General features: G+C 45.1%; 1 protein-coding gene across 2 annotated transcripts in view; it reads right to left on the bottom strand.

Moving 5' to 3' along the window:
* The window catches only part of dpp6a (dipeptidyl-peptidase 6a), a 168678-nt gene extending 147297 nt beyond the window's left edge, over nucleotides 1-21381 (bottom strand). Inside the window, exons 1-2 of one of the 2 annotated variants that reach the window (XM_034572946.1) lie at nucleotides 21020-21381; nucleotides 20855-20923 (exon numbers count right to left, since the gene is read on the bottom strand). In XM_034572946.1, coding sequence (XP_034428837.1) covers nucleotides 20855-20911 — 57 coding nt within the window. In that variant the 5' untranslated portion in view covers nucleotides 20912-20923; nucleotides 21020-21381. Of the gene's footprint in view, nucleotides 1-3331; nucleotides 3595-20854; nucleotides 20924-21019 lie in introns of those variants that run through there. The other variant, XM_034572949.1, reaches the window with a different exon arrangement.
* Nucleotides 21382-21667: the final 286 nt, after the last annotated feature.

Raw genomic sequence — 21667 nt, 5'->3', positions numbered from 1 at the left:
TCAACAACATCGCCGCCTGTGTCCTTGAACGGGGGATGTTTGCCATGTCAGGGAACAATTAGACTCAAACAGAACAGCGCTGGAAAAAAAACACAAACGCTGGAGCACATTCAGAACCGTCTCACGCTCGTGCCAGAAGCTCACGCATCCGCAGACATCAAGCACACGGCGCTCCGCACACTGTACCGCGACTGCCCGGCCCGAGATAATAGCCCACGTATCCCATGGTAACATCTCCGCTGTCATTACCCCCTCAGGCATCTGAATGCAGACTTGATTAGCTGCAATTTCCTGTGCAGGCACAACACCTTGGGGCTGTTTTGGCACCCACTTCCAAGTGCTATACCTGTTTCACCGGCAGACACAATCCCCAGCAGGCGACAACAATGTCCAACGTCTTGTGTGGTCGGTCAGAAATCACGCTGTGCAGATCTCTCCCTGTTATTGAGAGGACTTCACACTGAGACGCTGCAGTTAGTCTCCATCCCACGAGTATATGAACGTATTGTGCAATAAAGCTTTCATGTAGAAGCCAAAGTGCACGGCCGGCTCCGCTGTCATGTACTGACCATGTTGCCTCCTGCTGAATCAAACTCTGGAGATCAAATCGTGTTTGGGTCAGTAAATAAAACAGTGTTTTTTAGGCCTGCAGGCGTTTGAAGTCATCAGTGGAAACGATCAGGATTCAAATACACAAAATGAGAGCAGGGCCAACAGGAAATCTTTCCGGGACAGCAACGCCTGGTCGGGTTCCGGACTGAACACGATCCTGCAGAATTCAGGCGGTAAACTGAGCTGACAGGTTGTAGATCTCAGTGAGGAGGCCAAGATGGACTCACAAATGTCAGGAGTCTGGCAGCAGACTGCTCTCACAGATAAAGACATAATGGAGCTGCTTTCTCTTTGCCAGACGCTTTTTCTACTGCACGCTCGCTGCCTTCCTGCAGGACTGTTGCTGCGAATCCAGGAGGAACAGCTTGGAAAATCTTAATAGTTTTTGGATTTTCATTTTTAGAAGAATTACTGGTCTATTAATGGGATTTCAAAATTCAAATCAATACTCTGAAGCCTCGCTTCTTTGCAAAAAAATAAAACAACCTTCATTTTACAAATTATCTCCATCGCACATAAACGGCTACAAATGCTCAAACAAGCGCGCTGGGCCAGTAGGTGGTGATAAAGTCTACATCAACAATCTGTCAAACACCAACGCCGCGGCCCAAGTAACATCGGGTGAGGCAGCCGCCTGTGAAAGTCGCCAATATGGTGCAGTGATGCAAGACTGCAAACTTGTGATTAAACCTACCAGTGCAAACCAAACATAGAGAAACTGTTGTACAGCTGCCATTGTTATTGTTGTTGTTGCTTCTGGTGCATAAAGGACAAAGCAACAGTGGTTATTTGTGAAGTGAGCTGTGACGTCATCTTTCCCCAAATGCTCAGTTTGACAACAGATACACAGAAACAGGAGTTTTTGAAAATCTAAAACTTAAAATGCAAAATATCTGCATTTGTGTGGACAGGGAATATATCTCTGGGTTAGATACGTCCAATATGTAATGGTCAAGAAATCATTTTGCACATAACTTCCCTCCTAATAACTACAACACTTTTTACACTTTGTTTTTTTGTATCAAACAAGACATGAGGATTCAGATGATTAAACTTACAGGAGTTAATTACCTTTGCACAGAGCCGGGTATCAATGCTTATACGCTAAATTAAATGTACAATATGTAACTTCGGCCACTCTGGGTTTCTCAATCAAAACAATAACAAAAAGGTCCAGTTTGAGGACGTCAGCGTGGGATCATGGGAGTTTTTGTTGTCTTCACCACAATTACCAGTGATGATCAACCTGATGCATGTTTCAAATCATGTATCTAAGATTTATTCACACTACGCAGCAAAGAATAATTATGATCCATCACGAGAATACAAACAGTGGAAGGAAAAAACTGCTGACTGGCTCACACAGGTTTTTCCTTCTTGCTATGAAGTTACAGCAGAGACGGACAGAGCAATGAGAATAAAATGAAACGTCTCTTTACCTTGAATAAAACTGGGGATTTCCCTGGGTTTGAACATTGCTGTTAACATGTTGGATGATGCAAATCAACAAAATATAAAACATAGGTCTAGTTTTCAGACATTTAAAGTATAGTAGTTATGGTTTTAACACACAGACGCATCAATTTTCTCATCTTACTCTCTGCAAGAAAACAGCTCAGATTATTCCAACGTTTCATCTTCAGCGATGTTTAAATGCTTCAGTCTCCAGATTCTCAATATTATTCAAAACCTGAAAAAGAAACGCTGCACAGCCACCAGCTCAAATGAAAATGTTCACTTCATATCAGTGCCTTTTGAAAACAACCCAAAATCCCCACGATAAACACTGGTGTTTACTTTTGATTGTGCAGGGATAAGAGAGATATGGGCCAAAGACTCACTGCACATTCAGAGAATAAGGCCACGGGGAGGAACGAGACCAAGGAACCGTTTAGAAAAAGCCTGACTCCACACAGCTGTGCCCCACATCCTCCAAAATGGCCCAGAGTGTTTGAGCTTATTCAGCTATAAATAAAGCAATCGTGGGGCAAATCAAAACCATTACAAACTAACTAACTCTCCGGGAGGAGAGACGGTGCGGTCAGAGAATCACAGAGTAAACACAACACGAGGGTCTTAAGGCTTGAAACACAGTGTGAATGCACAATGAACTTTAATATTCAACAATTTAAAGAAAGAAAAAGCCCACGATATTGAACCCCTTAATATTTGAAAGCGTCCCAAAGGACATTAGAGGATCCACTCCCCTCATTACACATGGGTCCATATAGCTGCCTGCAGCTGCCAGCAGAAGGAGAGTAATATATCCTGCACCTCGCAGCTTTAGATGCAGTAAAATATTAATGGGACCCTCCTTGGGCGAAAGGTTACCTCTGCCCCTCAGAAGCCTCGTGAGGCAAAGGGGAGACAAAGCCAAAACTCAGCAATCATCACGATCTGCTCCATAAAAAAAACAGGACAAAACTTTCCAGCTCCTCTAACTCAGATTTATATCCTCACCGACTCCACTGTACTCTCAGAAAGGGAAGTGCACGTGAAGAGCCAGAAGGGCGTGAACTACCCAAAAAGCAGCTCAGAGGGGTTTCACCAGCTGCGCAGTGCAAAGCACGGTGTTAAAAACGCGTAATTTTCACGCTGCGGGCGCGCGTCAAAGCGCATGAGGACGAAGGAGACGGGATACTTCCCACATGTTTAAATGCGAAGCAAAAACCACTTGATCGGCGTCACGCGGTACGTGCAAGCGGAGCGGCCACCTTACCATGACGTTGCCCTGCATCTTTGCAGTCTCTATCAGATTCTTTTCCTTCATCTCTGCTCCTGTCGCTGCGCGGACGTGCTCCGGGAAAGAAAGGCTGAATCTGCAGACTTTTTTTGGTGGAGGGGGGGTGGGGGGGTGGGGGTGCAGCTCCTCCTGTCAGCTCCGAGTCCCAGCAGCTTCCCAGCAGACCCCGCTAGGTAGAGAGTCGCTTCATGAGTGGGTGGGTGGGCTTACAACCCACCGGATTGATACGAATAAAAAAAAAGAGAAAGAGAGAGAGAGAGGAGAGGAAACAACGTGGGCTCGCGGTGTGTGTGCGCGGTGTCGGGCACAGCTCCCGTTCCCCTCGTGCATACCAAACAGCGAATCATGCACGGGGAGGAGAAGGCGTTGCAAGTTTGGATGCATGAGGCACCATCGCTCGCTCTCCGGGCTGGAAGATGCGCAGGAGATTCCCCTCGTTCCACGTTCGTCGCTGCGGGATTCAGAGTCGCTGCGTGTTGCCCGAGCTGCTGCAGGGAATCATTTATAACGGTGATGGACAGCGCGTAAAATGATGATGGATGGATGGACGGACTGGAAACCTGCAGGAAAAGGGGGGGGGGGGGGGGGGACGCCAGTTCAGGAGTAATCAGCTTTACGCACGTGAAGGTCACGATCGTGGAGTAAACAGCGTATCACGAACATCAGGTGCGCAGGGAAACTCTGACCTAAATCTGACCACATCTTCTTCTGGGGCTTTTTTTTTTTGTATGCGTAAACACTGAGTCTTAAAGGTCATGATTATTAAAAAGGGAATTATCCACCATGAGCCTGTGGGGGATCCACGGGGCAGCTTCCTGGAGAACTGTCCCTGACTTGCTGTAAACCAAAATGCCAAACGCCTGCAACACAGTGTTTTATGGCAGAGAAACATCCATCACCACTGACAGTCATGAACAAACTTTTCCAATTTACAACTTGCTTTCTCTGACCTGGAGATTGAGACTCCTGAGGAGATCACAGGAGGAACCAGAGGCGACAGGGTTTACCACAAATTATTTACACTAAACAAGGAACAGTAGTGGACATGATTTCAAGTTATTAAACTTTAGTATTTACTTAAACGAGGACAGCCAATCAGCCTCTTTAAATTCAATCAAGCTGCACCAAATTTCAGGTGATAACATTGCCTAGATAATATGTAATAATTGCAAATAATACAAAACTGTTCGAGGTTTTTCAAGTTTTTCCCAGCTTCTGATATTTCTGCATATGAAAATATTGCCTTTGAATCTTGGAACCTGTGATCTGATGCTTCTCTTTGTCACATCTGATAGTAAATACATGTTGTGGTTAAGGATTGTTGGTCAAACACACAATGTGAAAATGCCTCAGATTGTCCCACATTGATGCAGATTTCTTTCATCAAGATCCATTTTTTTATTCCCTGGGAAATCAGTGGAAAAATGCAGCATCTTGCAATGTTAGAGAAAGTGTGTGTGTGTGTGTGTGTGTGGGGGGGGGGGGGGGAATCCTGGATCTGCAGTAACATTTTATTGGTTCTTTCTTGGCCCAGGTCCCGTCCCTCCACCAAGTTGTGTAGAAATCTGATCTGTAGTTTTTAAGTTATCCTGCTGACAGCAGACAAACAGGGGTGGAAACATAACCTCCCTGGCAGAAAGACTAATCAGCAGGTTAATTGAAAATTCTTAACGAACTCTTTACTAAAACACGCTCCTTTTAGTCATCGTGCTTTCAGCTGCCCTTACTCCCCTCCCTCTCCAGCTTTTTATGAATCAATATATCTGTGAAAGTGCATCTGCTGAATCTGGACTTTAATGCAGTGAATAAAACGCCGCACACCGAGGCTGCAGCCAAGCAGCGGCGTGTCCTAAACTGACAGCAGCAGTTCACCGAGAGCAGCTTCCCCCCCGACTGGGGAGTGCAAACAGCATGCCTCACATAAATCTCATTTAAAAGTGCCTGGTATTAATTACGCTGGATAAGGCTGTCAAAACAACCTAATGGGGGCATCGCGCTCCCTCGACTCCAGCTGGACTGCTGACAGAGGGAGAACACGCCAGTTGCAAGAGACAGGTAGCGGCTTCATTACCGTGTCTGCATTTTCTTTTTGGGACTGATTTTCTTCGTAAACACTCGGCGGAGTTCCTCCAACAAAGGCGAACGATAACCTTCATTATAATTCCATGCAACTCATGGTCACAGCAGCCTTGTGCTTCGCTGATTTAATCAGGGTTTGTGCATCAAACAGGCCCCACAAACTCCCCTCAAGCCCACAAACTGGAATCCACTAAACATGCAAAATTGAATTCACATGTTTGCCATCGCCCCAGCTACGCGCATCGGCCGCCAGCCAAGTTGGAATTCATCTATACTGCAGGTGTGGCGGCCAAGGACATCTGTAACAACAATGTTGGACACGTTGAAGCAGCAGCTTGACGTTAAGGTCCTCACAGACGAGAATGATCAACACACGGCTGCACGACTCAGCCAAACAGTCAGACTGCAGTTTACATCCATGTCTGTCCAGACTCACATGGTGGAAATAATGGAGGTTCGACACACACACACACACACACACACACACACACACACACACACACACACACACACACACACACACACACACACACACACACACACACACACACACACACACACACACACACACACACACACACACACACACACACACACACAGGTATCACAGTCACACCACCTAGGTATCTGACCACTTAAAGACATATGGTCACAATCTCCCCTCCTGCTCCTGAGTTACGGTTTTTAATAACGGCCAGAAAAAAAACAGCCAGAACATTTCGTCACAGTGAAGTTGACCTTTGGCCTTTCGGATAAATAAAAACACAAAAATATGTTTTGGGGGACGACATTGACCTTGACCCTCTGAGCCCCAAAATCCAATCAACTCCTTGTGTCGGATTTTTTGTGCCAAACTTCAGATGGTAGCACCTCAGGCCGCAGCGGTCACTGGCACGGAGGCATGGAGGCGTCCGGTCATAAAAAAGGCAGTTGACTGTAACAGGGCCGATCGCAGCCAAACGCCGCTGAGCTGCGACGGAGCTCTGCTGGAGCGAGGAAATGTGCCGCAGTGTTGACGGCTGCTGTCCAACTCCAACATGAAGACACCATAAGTGAACTGCTGCGTTACACAGACGGGGAATGAGGATCTAAAAATATTTTTTACAGTGTTACATGCTTCATAAAATGGACAAAATATGCCAGAAAATACACAAAAAATATCTACGGAATTCTGTTTACGCACTTGTGCCACCAGACCAGAAGCTGGAAAAAGTGATTAAAACTTGCTCAAATCCAGAATTGATTGCTCCTCCTGGATCCCCATCGGAGTGAGTTCAGAGAACGAGCCTCATTCTGGTGACGGCCGTCTTCCAGCACAATAAACCCTGAGCTGGACCTCCGTGGGACAAATCGATGGTTTCATTATCAACTTCATTACGAGATACCGTGATATCCTCTTCTCCGCTGTCACCGGCGTCTCCCGCCGTTTTTAATGAGAGATACTGGACGTGTTTGAGCAGCATCACCGTCTAACAACCGGAATAACTTTCACTGATTTGGATTATTCCGATGAAATAGTAGGAGAGGGTGCTCTATGAGGGTCTGGAGGCTTTTCCGTGGCTCATAGTTTTTGCCTACATGTGATAAATGCAAAGCAAACCTCAGATAAGTGTGTTTAAAACCATTACTGAGCAGCAGGAGGTAACTATTTCAGCACATACGCTGCACCATCGGCCAATTTGCATCTCAAACATCTCAGAGACGCCGGGCGCAGCTCTCCGCTGGTGGGGGAGCTCCGTAATCTTGATAAGAGGTTTGCGACTGACCTTCCCCGCCCCGGAGTGTCACGGCGACAGATCGTTACAGTCTCTAATGAATTCAGGAGGAGAGGAAAAATGATGCAGGGGCATGTAAAGTGCACATTCATCTTCCAGCTTCAATGCAATGAGGAGAAGGGGGGGGAGGGTCTATTACAAGCATTACTGCCACATACGGCGAAGGAAAGATCAGGAAATGATGTGGTGCTCGGTATGAAACACCCCACATACGTTCCTTCATACACTTCACCTACAGAAAAGCAGGTTCAGTCCTTTAATTTGACTTTTCATGCATAAGAATGAACCGTGTTGAGGATGAACAGCGCCCTGATCCTTTAAATCCGGTTTTCTGTGGATTTTAAATAGACTAATAAAATATGACATACGGCAAATTGAAAACTTTAGTGCTGCTTCACAGTTCAGACAGTTCCTCTTCAGTCGCACAAGACGGGAAAGTTACTGTAATTATTTTCCAACTTAAGAAGACTTTTGCTTCCCCCCGCCCCACGCCCCACGCCGGAGCCGGTAAGTACATCTGAATATTAATGGAACAGTTGCCTTGAACAGCAGGCGTTTGTCAGGAAGTTGGATCAGATTCATCACTTTAACCTGCTCGGCTCAGGGACGGATGACGACCACCCGCCGCACGAGCAGCTGGCTTTCAGCCTCTCGACGTGGAAAGTGCGGGAGAGGGAAATCAAAGCCAGCGTATAGGTTATAACAAATGAATTTATATTTTGACCTTTAATGAAAGACATCTTCTTTTTCCCATACGTCTTTTACTCCATCACTATCTGATATAATTCATCTGTGGCTGAAAAGGTTCCATAGAAAAACCCATTTTTGATCACGACGCATTTAACATCGCTAGCGAATCAAATGGAAATTTGAGATGTTTACTGATTAACAAACCCTCACATGATATTGACAGGTACGAATAACTCACTGAAGATTGTGCACGACTGCGATCACTGAATGTTTTCTTGACGAATATGAAAAATCAACTGTTTGCAGAGCTCTTCGAGCGTCTGACTGATCGAAAGCTTTCGTTCCTTTACGCTGGCTTCTTACGGTATTTCCACAACAGGTACAACTCAGCACGTGTAGCTACTTCAGCCATGATGGAATGAAATAGCCCTTCCCTCGCTCCTCGTTCACGTCCATTGCTCGCACGACTAACACGAACCTGCGACGTTAAAATCCACTTTGTGTTTGTTCTGAACGCACCATAAGCCCTGATTGGACGATCTTAACTTGGGGAAGTGGTTCAGCAAACAGTTGACCGTCCTGCTCGTTTAACGATATCGGCAAATAACTCAAATCTGTTTTCCCAGCGGCACTTCTGCAGCGTAGTTCCATGGAACAGGGAGCAGGACCGTGGGAACAGACAGTACACACCGTTCTCTGTTGGCCTTTTAGATTCTCAGCTTCATCAACATTTAGACATGTGTCCCGCTCTTCTGTCAACAGACGGAACAACGATTAGACCAGGGTGCTCAGCTATGCTAACAACCATTAAGGTTGAGTGATGGCTGTGTGGAGCTGGCTGTACCCGGCACATGTTTGGGTGGTTCATGTTTATCCATCAGGCAGACGCAGCTCACAGAGCCTCACGGCAGCTCGGTGCTCTGGAACCTGGCTGCAGGGATTTGATTGTATTCAGCCATGAGAGCATTAGTGAGGTCTGACTCTGAAGTAAAGGCTCCGGTTCCCCCGAAGGTGTTGGAGATCAGGGGTCTGTACAGGAAAGTCAGGGTCATACGCACCAAACTGGGGCAACAGGAGGGGGAAGGTGTGTTTTCTTCTTTCAACATGACAATCCAGTGATGCAAAAAGTCCTCATTCTTCATATTCAACCTGTCTGTGTATGCATAAACCTCCCTGATGAGGTTTGTCTGCAGGATGAAGCAAAAACTACTGAATGAATTTCCACAAAACTTGGTGGAAGAAAAGGTGACGGGCCATGATAGAACTAGAGATGTTCCAATACCATTTAGTGAGCACCAATCCGATATGGAAGCATTTAAAATAATAATCTATTTTAACAGCTTTAAGCTACTAACCCTGTCTGGTTATTGCTGTACGTCCCTTTGACAAACAAATACAGACAGAGAATGAATTGCTAATGTTGTAAAAAAGTAAAACTAGATGGGTACACTCCAAATAACTAACCTATTGTCAAAATCTGCAAATAAAACTTACGTATGTTGTATGAACCCAAAATCTATGTGTCCAGTAATTTATCTGTTACATGTGTGTGCAAAAAGAAACCTGAACTAAAGCACCACCATGTTGCCGAGGTTCAGTGTGCGGCTGCTGGTGCGGCCGTCGCAGACTCTACATTCAAGTTATGTATAAAATTGAATTAACATGCCTGTGACCACATTCACCTCCCACCAGCAACACTGCCTACAATTATGATTTATCTGCAGAATAAATCCACTCAATGAAAAACACTAATTTCCCATCATCTGGCTGCACCGTTCTGTGATCTCACATAAAAGTTCCCTCCACTACATCAGTGGATAATGATACACACCGGCCGAGCTTTCTCCCCGCCGCCCCCTCTTTGTAATTTCTGCTGCTTTTGAAATGAGCTGCATTCAGTGGTGCCACTGGAAAGGGGCCGTCTTTCATTACCAGTCAAGGCCCGTTGGATGCTGGATGTCTCCCGTGAACGCCCATTTTGGAAGATTAACTACAGGAATATGCTTCAGTGTCTGATAACGGGAGAGTCATATCACATCGCCCAAGGTGGTTTCTGGGGCAACAGCGTGGCCATCAATCAGCGGGGTGTAATCTCACTGGAAATCGTTGTCAGCATGAAAATTAGTGTCACATCCCACACACTGCATGTACACACACCTGAAAGATGGGAAAAAATGTCTGGTAAACAACACGAGCGTGTGCGAGAACGGGAGTAAGTGTGAAGAAGGTCAGCGCATGTGTGAAATAGTAGATAAAACACATCAGGACACAAATGTAATAGGTTTCCTTGACACAGTCAGTACAACAACGATGAAGAAACACAGTTATTCAATGTCCAGTGTCAAGATGAGTGATGGATGACAGGGAAAACGTACAATTTTCTATCTTGCAAACATGAATCCAGTTATCGAGTCTGCAACAATCCAACAAATAACCGGCCCCGAAAGTAAAATTAGTTGATTTTTTAAAACATGTTAGATTACGACGTGCAAACCATTTTCCTCCTGTTTCAAGCCGTATTGAAATCTGGCAGTATAGCTTGGTATTGACTCATGGACGTGAGAGCGGAATCGATCTTGTGATCCACCTCTCAGCAGCAGAGCAACTGAGCACATTTCCCAAACTGTTGTGCAGCCGAACAAAACCATAAAATTGAATTTATTTCATTGTCATTGCAGAGAACGAGGAAATTCAAGTCCTGTGAGAGGATTCACACAAATCAGACGGTGGTTAAAATATGAAATTAACATTTATTAACATGTACAGGTTTAACATACTAAAACTGTGACAGTCTCAACGCAGCAGAATATGAATTATCGTGTGGTGCTTATTGAATTTATTCTCCTGCAAGGTATGAAAACGTGCATCGCAATAAAAGCAGCAACAGAGGCAAAGAAAACCATTATATATAAAAAAGCAATTACAGACCACAGATACACTGAATGGCTAATTCTGAAAAAAAAAAAAAAGCCTCAGCCATAAATAGATTTAAAGACGAGGTTTGGCGTAATGAAAAGCTTACGGAGTCGCCGATAACTTTAAACTCCACAGTGCTGCCGCCTCTCATTAAGACATATATTAACTTTATCATTAAGAGAAGAGTTAATGATGCAATAAGGTTTATCCCTGAGGCATCGGCTGCACGGAGGAATATCACGCAACAGCCTGTGAGACGCTCGGTGCTGCAGGTCTTCATCCGAACACCAAAGCGGGTTTTACCCCGGAGGACACGGCTGAGTAGGCGTTTTTTTTCCAGCATCGCACCTGCATCTCTGTCCCACTTTCCGCCTGCTCCCCACAGCCGGCTGCTCATTTTAGATTCTATCGTCTCTGGAGGCACATAAACCCATTAAGTAAGACTAATACAAACAGGCAGCGTGGCGAGCTTCAGCCGTGGTGAAATATCAGAAAGCATTTGTTCAACTTTAATGATGGCTCAGGTTTTTAAAAATCCAGTTGAGAAAGGTGGTTGATGGCTTCACTGATCCCTTCGTGTCTCTCGTTCGCTGAAGTTCTCTCACCACGAAACAACAACTCATTACTGTTGCCTGATGGTTCACGCGCCCTTTATCCATCTGCTTTAACGTGCCAGCGTGTCCGTGGATGTTTTGGCTGCACAGAATGGATCTGCGTTTTCGCATGCCTCCCGAGGATGATTTACAAAGCATTGATTTGGAGGCTCGCAGGCTGGAGCACAATAAAAACCGTTGTTTATGTTCAGCTGGAGAGTGTTCATTGTCAAGGGGGGGAGCAGCATCTTGTTTTAGGGGCAACGTGGAGCACCGCGGGAGTTAACAAGACAAATCATCTCTTTTTAACTGCCAGGGACGCGGGGACAGATGAGGCCTGTGCGATCACTTATACGCCGGCTTTTTTGCAATAAGTCAATAAAATTGCCTCCACCAGTTATGTGAAAATGGGCCCTTTGCAGGGCCGAGCTATACATTTCAATAAAGGCTGCAGATTGGAAATGCAACAAGGACAGAGCTCGCAAAACAACGTGTAAGAGTCACAGCCGAGCTGATGGAGCCGAGCAATCAGGCCGAGCAGGGCTGAGCGACGGCATTAATTCAAATCATTACAGGCAGCACATTAAATTGGCAATTTTAATGCATGTAACGACACAAAATCTGCTTTGAACACATCACAAGCTCTTTTTAAAAGCTTGAAATTAACAAAATAAACGACCCTAAAGCCTAAAATAAGAAAAGAACAAACAAAAAACGTCTGCTTTGTGTCAAACTGGGAAAATTACTCCACTGTGCACCTCCCCTTAAAATTGGAGTTTTGCGAGCGTGCTGGGGTTTAACCGATCACATTCAGAGCCAATACACTTTCACCTGAAATTAAGTGAAGTGATTCTAATTAAAGGATTTCACTCAGGTTTCTTTCGGAGCTCGGCGTGCGTCAGTGTGCACAGACACGCACGGGCAACAGGGAGCTAACATTAGGTCTTCAGGAGCTTCCTGCTGAAAGGCTTAGCTGAGGAGAAGGGATATAAAAAAGGATTTCAAAGTGCTGGATATTCCCAGGAACACACTTATATGGGACTAGAATGAAGAGGAGGAGGAAGAGGGGGAATTAGGGAAGCACCAAAAATGCTTCCATGTAATGAGCCAATGAGGACGTTTCCTTAATAAGACACTTGGGGGTTCTCAGGAATAATCCAGAGCTTCAAAAATGTTTGCACTTGAAAACAAATTCAATCATCTTCGTTAATTTTGAAGAATAGAGCGGAAGGAGGAGTGGAGCGGCTAAAAGAGCCTGCAGGTCAGGGTCCTGTGGAGAAGCACAGTGCTCCTTCTCATTCACGACCTATTGACTGACATGATGCTGACGTGTTTCAAAAGTCTTTAAAAGTCACTTTAGACAGGTAACCACATATCATAATGTTTAAGTCTCCTGTGTATTAAAGCAAATAAAGAATGCAGTCACTTGTGGTTAATATTGTTGAGATTAATTATTCTGTCGGTGCAGTTCAACCTCTACAAGTGTGCGAGTTCATGCATATTGATGTTGGCTTATATATTATTCATATAAGGCTTTAATATGTTGCTTTCCCACATTTTAAAGAACAAACCATCTGCAGCACAGAGAACAGGCAGAATAAACCTATGTGGCTATTTGTATACATGTCTCTGGATATCTGACAGAGGCCATTCAACACACGAGTGCACGCTCCTGCGTGGGTTTAGGATATAGAAGGAAAAACAGTGACGGCAGAGGCAGAATACAACAAATAGAACAAAAGAAAAAAGCAATATGCGGATAAAATTACAGTTTATTTGGAGTAAGTGAGGTCCTGCTGTCCTACATGATGAGGTAGAATGTCCCACTGTGTCTCTATCAGAGACGAGTGATGCTCGACCGCCGCAGCTTCATGAAGCAGCCTGAACACAATCCTTATCATTTGTTCCTGCTGCAATCTTTCTGTAAAAATGTTCCAAAGCCTCAAATCTAAACTCGTCACAAGGGAAACCGCTCGTTCAGTAAAGTCTCACCATCAAGAAAACGTTAATTCAACGGTTTAATCATTTCAGACGCCTCATTGTGCAGCAGCTGACTCTGCTGAGCGAGGCGTGGGACTCTGAACATCCAGCAGAGGGCGAACTGAAGCCCGACGTGCAGCCCTTTCAGATTCAGACTTTATTAATCCCAGGAGGGCAATTAGTTAATCCAACCCATTCAAATAAGAGTAAATAAATTAGCAGCCACAATCTGACGCCAACCTGCCAGACATCAACATGCACAAATCAACAACTTTAAGCATTTAGTGGCCCGATAGCAGAAGGAACGAAGAAAGTTTGTTTTATGAGCTAACACACAACAGCGCCGGCCCGAGGCCATGACACCGAATCCCCTGGAGAGAACATGATTATTCGCGGCTCATGATTCCTTTTGCTATCTCGTTCTTCCAGAGGAGGCCGAGGTCTTTTTCTCTGGACTCAAATGATCTCGGAGCAGACCTTAAAAATAATCATTCAAAACGTCCTTCACAGAAAAATGAAAATGTTAAAATGTTTTTACAGACACTAAAAAGAGTTCAGCTCCTGCAACAAGAATATTCTTTGGTTCCGCCACTTGATGATGCAAACACAGATTACATCGTCAAGCGGGGAAATCAAACACCGCTCCTGGATACTTAAAGGTCTCTCCGTTTTCCACCTCTTCACCATGATGCTGCTTTAGGTTTGACACTTCACTTCCTGAAATCTGTACACATCAGCAGATCTTGTCCTGTAACTCCTCTTTGTTACACGTCCAGAACAAGAAGAGGCACAATCCGCTGCGACAAGCTCCGACAGCTGAGACACGTTGGACGCAGTGAGTTTAGACTGGTGTTATTGCTCCTAATGCCTCTGGGGCCACACACTGGATATGTTTGTAATCTCAGACACGGCTCAAGTGTCCGTCTCCCGACCGCCGGCGCCATTTGTCTCGTTGGGCCTTGTTGACTGCTCGCGATACGCCAGCAGATGGGCTGTCATGACCCGAGCGTTTTGCCGAGGCAACCGCTCACTCAAAGGGCCGGGGAGGTCTCGGCGACTCGTGCAATTACACTCCCCGCGGTGTCAATCATGGCCGGGAAAAACAAAGAGCTGTCGGCGAGCTGCTGCTGCAGCCGAGGAACAGCGACGAGGCTTTCGGCTTTAAATGGGCTACGCATCTGCATCATGTTTGTTTTTTTCACGTTTCTGTAATAAAGTTCCCACCGCCCCCCCCCCTCCCCCCCAAAGGATTTCCTCATATGAGCTCAGGCGGAGGAAGCACGCACTCGGTGATGAAGTGCACACACGACCAGTAGGTTATTACAAACAGAAATGCCACTACAGCAAAATTAGCAAACTGCAACACATTGACTTCACTTATACTGGGTGTTGAAGGGGAGGAAATCTGTTCTGTGTGTGTGTGCATGTGTGAGTGTGTGTGAGTGTGTGTGTTGCATTATTCATTTCACAGGGGTGCAGCTCTCAGATGTGCCTTTAAAGGTAAATTCACTGTGGACAATGAAGCCTGAATATGTTCCCTTACAAATACAGAGGAGCGGTGGGGTCGTACTTTTTTTTCTTTTCGGTCACAGATATAAGACAATTTTCACCACATCGCTGCAAGACCACGGTTCTCAAGTGTTGGAGAAAAGCATGAAAGAGAAACTTCAAAAAGTAAAAGGCTGCAAAGCATGAATGAGTTCAGTTTGACCAGCGGCATGACCCCGTCCATGAAGATGGATCACACGTCTCCACTTTCCTCCCACTGTGCAAACATGAGGCCAAACAATCTGGGAACAAGTGCTGCCATCTTGTGCTGAGGACTTCATCTGGAGCAGGGGCAGATCCAAGCACAGCCAGGGGGGGGCAGTGGCCCAAGCTGAAATCTGATTGGTCCCTGAAGTGCTCCTATCCTGTTAATCTTTAAAAAGTCACATATTACAATAAATATGACAACTTGTTTTATTTTTAAAGCTTTTTAGACACACAATGTGCGTGAAAAAGGAACGTGTACTTTGACTTTTCAGTTTGGTCCACGTCCCATCCACTAACATTTGAGGAGGCGGGGTTAATGACCTTTACTACAACCAGCCACTAGGGGGCGATCAAGAGGATTTGGCTTCACTTTTTTGCCGCCGTCACATCGTCCAACTTCCTCCAGAGTCCACGGTCATCAGGAAGCGTAAAAAAACGATCACGGGTGCTAATGAGCAGGAGACGGCTTCAAACACAGGAATTCAAAGAGCAAAGATGATTGAGAGAGACGCTCTCCTGCCATTTTACCAAGGGTGCAAAGATGAAAAAAAACATAAATAAATCAATGACGATTTCCATAGACTCCAGTGAGCGAGTCGGAGTGATAACAGTGCATTACAATGGGCCCTGGGTGTAATGAGAGCAGGGATCGATACCTGGCACCTTCCTGCTGGTGTTTGCCCTGCTGTTGGCCAACAAACCCGCTGTAATTAAGAAGTTTACCCTCAATCCAAGTAGCTGTCAGCTCGCCTCCTCTGCACCATGAAGGATCAGCTTAGCCCCTTTTGCTCTATATGAACCACTGGCTGCTGCTGCTGAGGTTATTTATATTCTGGTGTGAGCTCAATAGCTGCACAGACAAATTACTTTTAGTTTGAAAACACACAAAAGAAAATCCACGTAGTAATGAGACGGACAAATAAGCCTCCGGGATTTTACAGTTATTTGAAAAAGAAAGAAATTGCAAACTTTATGATGGGATCAATGTATATTGGTGCAGCAGAAGTTAATAAATATTCATAGCAGGGAAGCATCAATTTACTTTTTTTCCCCCTAAGTCTCTCAAATTAAACTTTCATATTCTCATTATGAAACTGTAATCAGAAGAATTTGGGGGATTTTCTGGGCTGTGCAGATGTGGAGATTAGCAAAAGTTGCAAATGGTTCAGAAACCGGCGGAGCTAATTGGGATTTAGCGAGCGCACACAGAACCGCGGGGCTGTCGAGGGCCGAGATAATCAAACCAGCCTGCTGTGACCAGGAGAAGACAAAGAGACGGAGCTGAATGAAACGTGGAGTCCCAAAAAAATAATAAAAAGAATCTATAACATTTGTTAAATGTTACAGAACTAAAGCTCCAGTCAGGACAGAAACAGAGTGTGACGAGTGCATATTATCATTTTAAATACTGTTAATGCAAAGACAGTAAAAGACTTTACAGATGTGGAACAACAGTAAAATGAAGTCACAGAAAAAGAAATCCTGTAACGATGCAACGTGTATTTATTTTACTGCTGTTGCTCAATCAGAATGAATGTGGGACAGAAACGGGTTTAAAATGAATTATATTACTGAAGTATATTTCTTTAAGTGAACACCAGACTCCCTTACAGGTTAACGTATTGAAAGTGCCACACTGTCCTCTAGTGGTTCTTCCAAGCTAAGACACAATTTTCATCCTGCACCATCTGCAATATTTTCCTTTTCACAATAACGCTTTTTCCAAAACAGTGAAGACACAAGACAAAACTATACAGTCCCCTTATGAAACCACATTTAAATCCTCCAGATCCAGAATTTGATTGAGATCAAAGTGATTTAAAGTATATGTACTGCAATAACTAATATAAAACTGCATATGTTCTTTTCACTCATTGCTCCGTTGTCTTTTCCCATTTACAAATAAATAAACATGAAATGAAACAAACTCTTTGGGGAGGTATTAGAACATAAACATGTATATATCATTCCCTCTTTTTACACGATTTAAAATTGCATTTTTTAAAGCACTGGTCTTCTACTGGGATTATTTATTGTGTCTTTATAAGTATGAATATTGTGTCTTTTAGGATGATTGATTATTTTATTGTATTTGCACCTCTGGTCCCGAGAAACGTTCTTTCGTTCAACTGTAGATTTTCACATATATGGATGTTCAGGACCATAAAGCGCCCAGTGAACCTTGACCTTTGAGTGTGCGATCAATTTTAACATCAACACAACATCAACACATACATTTTTCATGCTGCAAGGACCGTTCCAACAACAGCTAATCCGTGAGTTACTGCCTTGCTCTCTTTTTAAGTCAGTGAAATATGTCCACGAACTATTGTAAATGCCTCATATGAACTAAAAATAGACGCAACTCACAACCTAATTCTACATATTCTCTTTCTAATGGGAGATGCCCAAGACAAAGTCCCCTGCTGAGTGCATCACAGAGGCTTAGAAGTAAAGTAACATAATCCTGTATTAGTCTCACTGCAGGGTGTTTCTGCAGCAAATGGGAAAAGTAAAAATGAGAAACATCGGTGTTAAAAAAAGTAATTAAGAAGTAAACATGCAATATAAACAGAATTATACAATGTAAACAGAATCTATAAACTGCAAACAGGATTTCAGGGATGGGATTTTTTTTGAAATAACAAACGCAGAAAATGAGAAATTAACAGTTAAATTAAGTCATAACTGAGGGAATTCGGTGTTGAGCTGGTTTAAATATCGTTTCCCTTTCTCCCACCATCTCCACTGGGTCAACCGGGCAACACAGGATGGAGACGGACACTGTGGGACGTAAACAATCAACCATGTCATGAGTCAGCAACTGTTCTTCTGAGGGTTTTTACAACAAGAAAATCCAAAAGCCTGACAGAGAAGTCTTAAAATGTCTTAAATCTATCATCATAGCAGTTTAAACCCCTAAAAAATCCACTTCTCTACGACAAAAGACACAAATAACATTTGAAAAACAAGAGAATACTTGATGTGTTGCTCAAAAAAACAACTTAAATGATGCATAATCTTATAATCTTGGAAACTACCAATCTGCCAAATTACTCTTTCATACTCTATATTCAAACTGCCTTCTCCACTTTTCCAAATCACTTCCTACATTTCCCAGAAGGCCTCCCGCAGAAATAAAAGGAGCTTCCCTGCTGTGCGAGGTGGATTGAGTGTTAGTGTGAAAATTGAGCACAACAGGAGCAGTGTGATGGTGGAAATTACTGCAGAGCTACGAGGAGGAGCGGCGACAGTATCTCCTGCACGCCGTCGCACTGCATGCTGGTCTACAGAGGCTTCTGTCAGGAGAAACTCGCACGTCTGCCTCTGCTATGATTTTTTTCTCCCTGAGCCTTAAAAAAGGTTGTTGATGTGCGATAAGCAGGATGAGACATGCTGTCGGTGTTGAAGATAACAGAACCAACAGCCTATAAAGCCGTAGTGGATATATCTCATCGTGACATCCCACCACACCGCCTGCGTTTAACTGCACTGAAGTGACAAAAAGACACCAAACAACAACTCGGGTGCAGGAATGCAGGTTACACGATGGTTACAGGGTCGGTTTTTCCCTTTATACACACACACACACACACACACACACACACACACACACACACACACACACACACACACACACACACACACACACACACACACACACACACACACACACACACACACACACACACACACACACACACACACACACACACACACACACACACACACACACACACAGCAGACTCCCTCTCGTCTCGTTTCAGGTGTTTATAAACCCGTCAAAGCTCGTCACGAGCTGATGACCATGACCGCGTGAGGCTGATCCTGCTGGGAGGCCTGCAGAACACATGCAGACCCGATCGGGGCGTCATTAATCCACGATGAAACGTCTCCGTGGCCGACTGTCAACACGACTGGAAATAGAAACTCCACCGAGAGACGAAGGACTCATCAAAGAGAAACTCGCAGCAGCCACCGAGGCTTTAAACAGACACAAACACAAAACGCCAAAACAGTTTGAGATTGCAGACGATCCCGCCGGCGGCCACGGGACAGATAATGACATGGACACCGAGGAGGCGTCTGGAGAGGAGTTTGGAGTGAGTCTATTTTCTCAGTCAAAGTGGAGATGAAACACAACAGATCTAGAACAAACAGCGACTGAAAGCACGTTCAGATATAAACACCACTATTATCCTGCAGGACGAGCAAACACAGGAAACACTGCAGACATGTGACGAAGGACGGGGATGGAAGGATGTATAAGATGATGAGATGTATTTCTGACAGGTGGAGATTCTGTTATCATGTTGTTAAAATGTCCAAGCAAATATGTTGTAGGTAAATTAGTGGTGATGCATTCATGCAATATCATTTTAGGAAGATTTAGGAAAATGAAAATCTCATCTAACCTCTGACCTGTGACCCCTAAGTCTTTTTCCATGCAGTCTCAATCAGCAGTAGAACCTGGACAGATCACCAGTCCATCACAGACACCAACAACCCTTCACACTCATGACGACAGTCTAGAGTCAACAGTTAACTTGATCTGAAGATGCCAACGTTCCCAGAGGAAACGTTCAAACTCACAATCACTTTGCTGGGAGGCAACAGGGTTAAATCAGTGCACTACCACAACAGAATTACTTTTTCACGTGTTTCCCCCCTGGCGACTGTTAAAGTGCCACTTACAGCCGTCTCCCGCTGAGCCGAAATCACTTTGTTATGGGATTAAAATCTTTCCGCTTACTGTCGTGGCTTAGATTTTCTTGACTTTCACTGCCGCATGCAACCGGCGAGAACATGGGATTGTCTGACCACGCATTCTGCAGGGTCTCTCCACATGGTTTTACCGTGAAGCCCACCGGATTGAACTGGCCCCTGCATCCTGTCACTGACAAAGACACAGAAAACCTGTCAGGGTCTATTAAAACTGAGCCGGTGAACCAGCAGTGAGTGTTAATTCATGCCTGATCCCATTAGAGCTCATTTACCAGATCAACCATCAATTCACATCAACTCAAGAATATTCGTGGCTCCAGGATCAATACTCGGTAAGCACTGGGAAAGCTGGTCCCATGAGTCACAGCTGCTGGTGATGAATAAGCTTTCATGCTTCATCACCAGTGGAGGTGCATGTTGACACAGGGCAGATGTGTTGGGAATGAGAGCACGCACACGCACACACACACACACACACTTTCTCCTATTGGTTCCACTGGAAAGAGACCAATGCACTCCCTCCAGCTCGTCTCCCCCAGCCTTCCTTTTCATCCTCTTTCTCCACCTCCATCCTCATCCCTCCTCTCTCCCAGTTGACTACAGCACATCCACACAGCAGCAGGAGGAGGAGAAGCCTCTGTAATGTGGGTCACAGCCTTGGGAGCGTTGCACAGTGTCATCATCTTGGATGTGAAGAAGATCTCTAATGCAGGAGTTTCTTGCTCCAAAGCTTCCAATGTCCTTGTTAACTGGCCACTATCACCACTCACATTCACCAAACTGATTCCTCCAGCACATAAATTGTCCCCAGAACAGAATTTACAACCTCTCCAAAGCGCAATTACGCGTGATTATAACCAAACAAGCCGGGAAACAGCCTCCCCATCCCACAGAGATCACTGCCACGATGCCCCAGGAGCTCTGCACCTCGCCGGGGACGCATTTTAAATCCACAATCTCAACTTCTCTGATTTACGCAGTCTTACCTTTCCTGCCTTGGAGCATCTCCGATACGCGTTTGTGGCTCCTGCGGTTTGGTTCATGGCGAAAAACCTCTGGAAATGGAATAAAAAAAAGACGTAAAAGTCAAAGTTGGAGTCGGATTGACTCGAGCAGACGAGCGCGTAAAAGCTGCGGAGTGTCTGGTTCACCTGGCGCGTCGGGTCGCTTCCCTGTTATCGGCTTGTGAAACGCGTATTTGCGCTCAGGGACGCATTGAAACGCAGGGACGTGTTCCTCAGGTGTGGAGCAGAAGGTGTAACGAGCCCCGCTGGTTGTTGTTCCACAGAGAAAGTGCTGCTGGTTCCCCCCCGAGTCAAATCCCAGTAGAAATCCGCTGAGAAGTTTGTCCCAACCATTAAAACTGACTGGTTTCTACTCCACTCGTCGTTGTTTTCTTTAATCCACTTCTTGTTGTGCACTTCCCGGATGACTGGGAACACGAACCTGCAAACACCGACTGAGCCCCGTGTGTGTTTGGGTGTTTGAGCGCGCAGTCATTGCGCAGGCGCGTCATCTGACAGCCGGGGATGAAGTGGGAGCTTGTCAACGTCTCAGCAGGGGGTCTGCAAGGTTCCCCACGACCCCACGACCCCACCCCCTGTGGAAACACACACCACCACACCAGTGCAGGTGGGTTTATTAAAAAACGTGATGCTCTGTTTGTGTTGCACGATTCCTCTGCTCCCTAATCAAATAAAAAACACGAGTACAGCTTCATTTCTCCTCCTCATCTTCCGATGTCAACTCTGAGTGGCCTCTGTGTAACATGAAGAGATGAGTGACACCGACAATTACCG

Source organism: Hippoglossus hippoglossus, chromosome 20 (genome assembly GCF_009819705.1).
Source record: "Hippoglossus hippoglossus isolate fHipHip1 chromosome 20, fHipHip1.pri, whole genome shotgun sequence".
Taxonomy (NCBI): Eukaryota; Metazoa; Chordata; class Actinopteri; order Pleuronectiformes; family Pleuronectidae; genus Hippoglossus; species Hippoglossus hippoglossus.
Note: the sequence above shows the minus strand (reverse complement) of the source record. Positions and strands in the feature narration are given on the sequence as shown.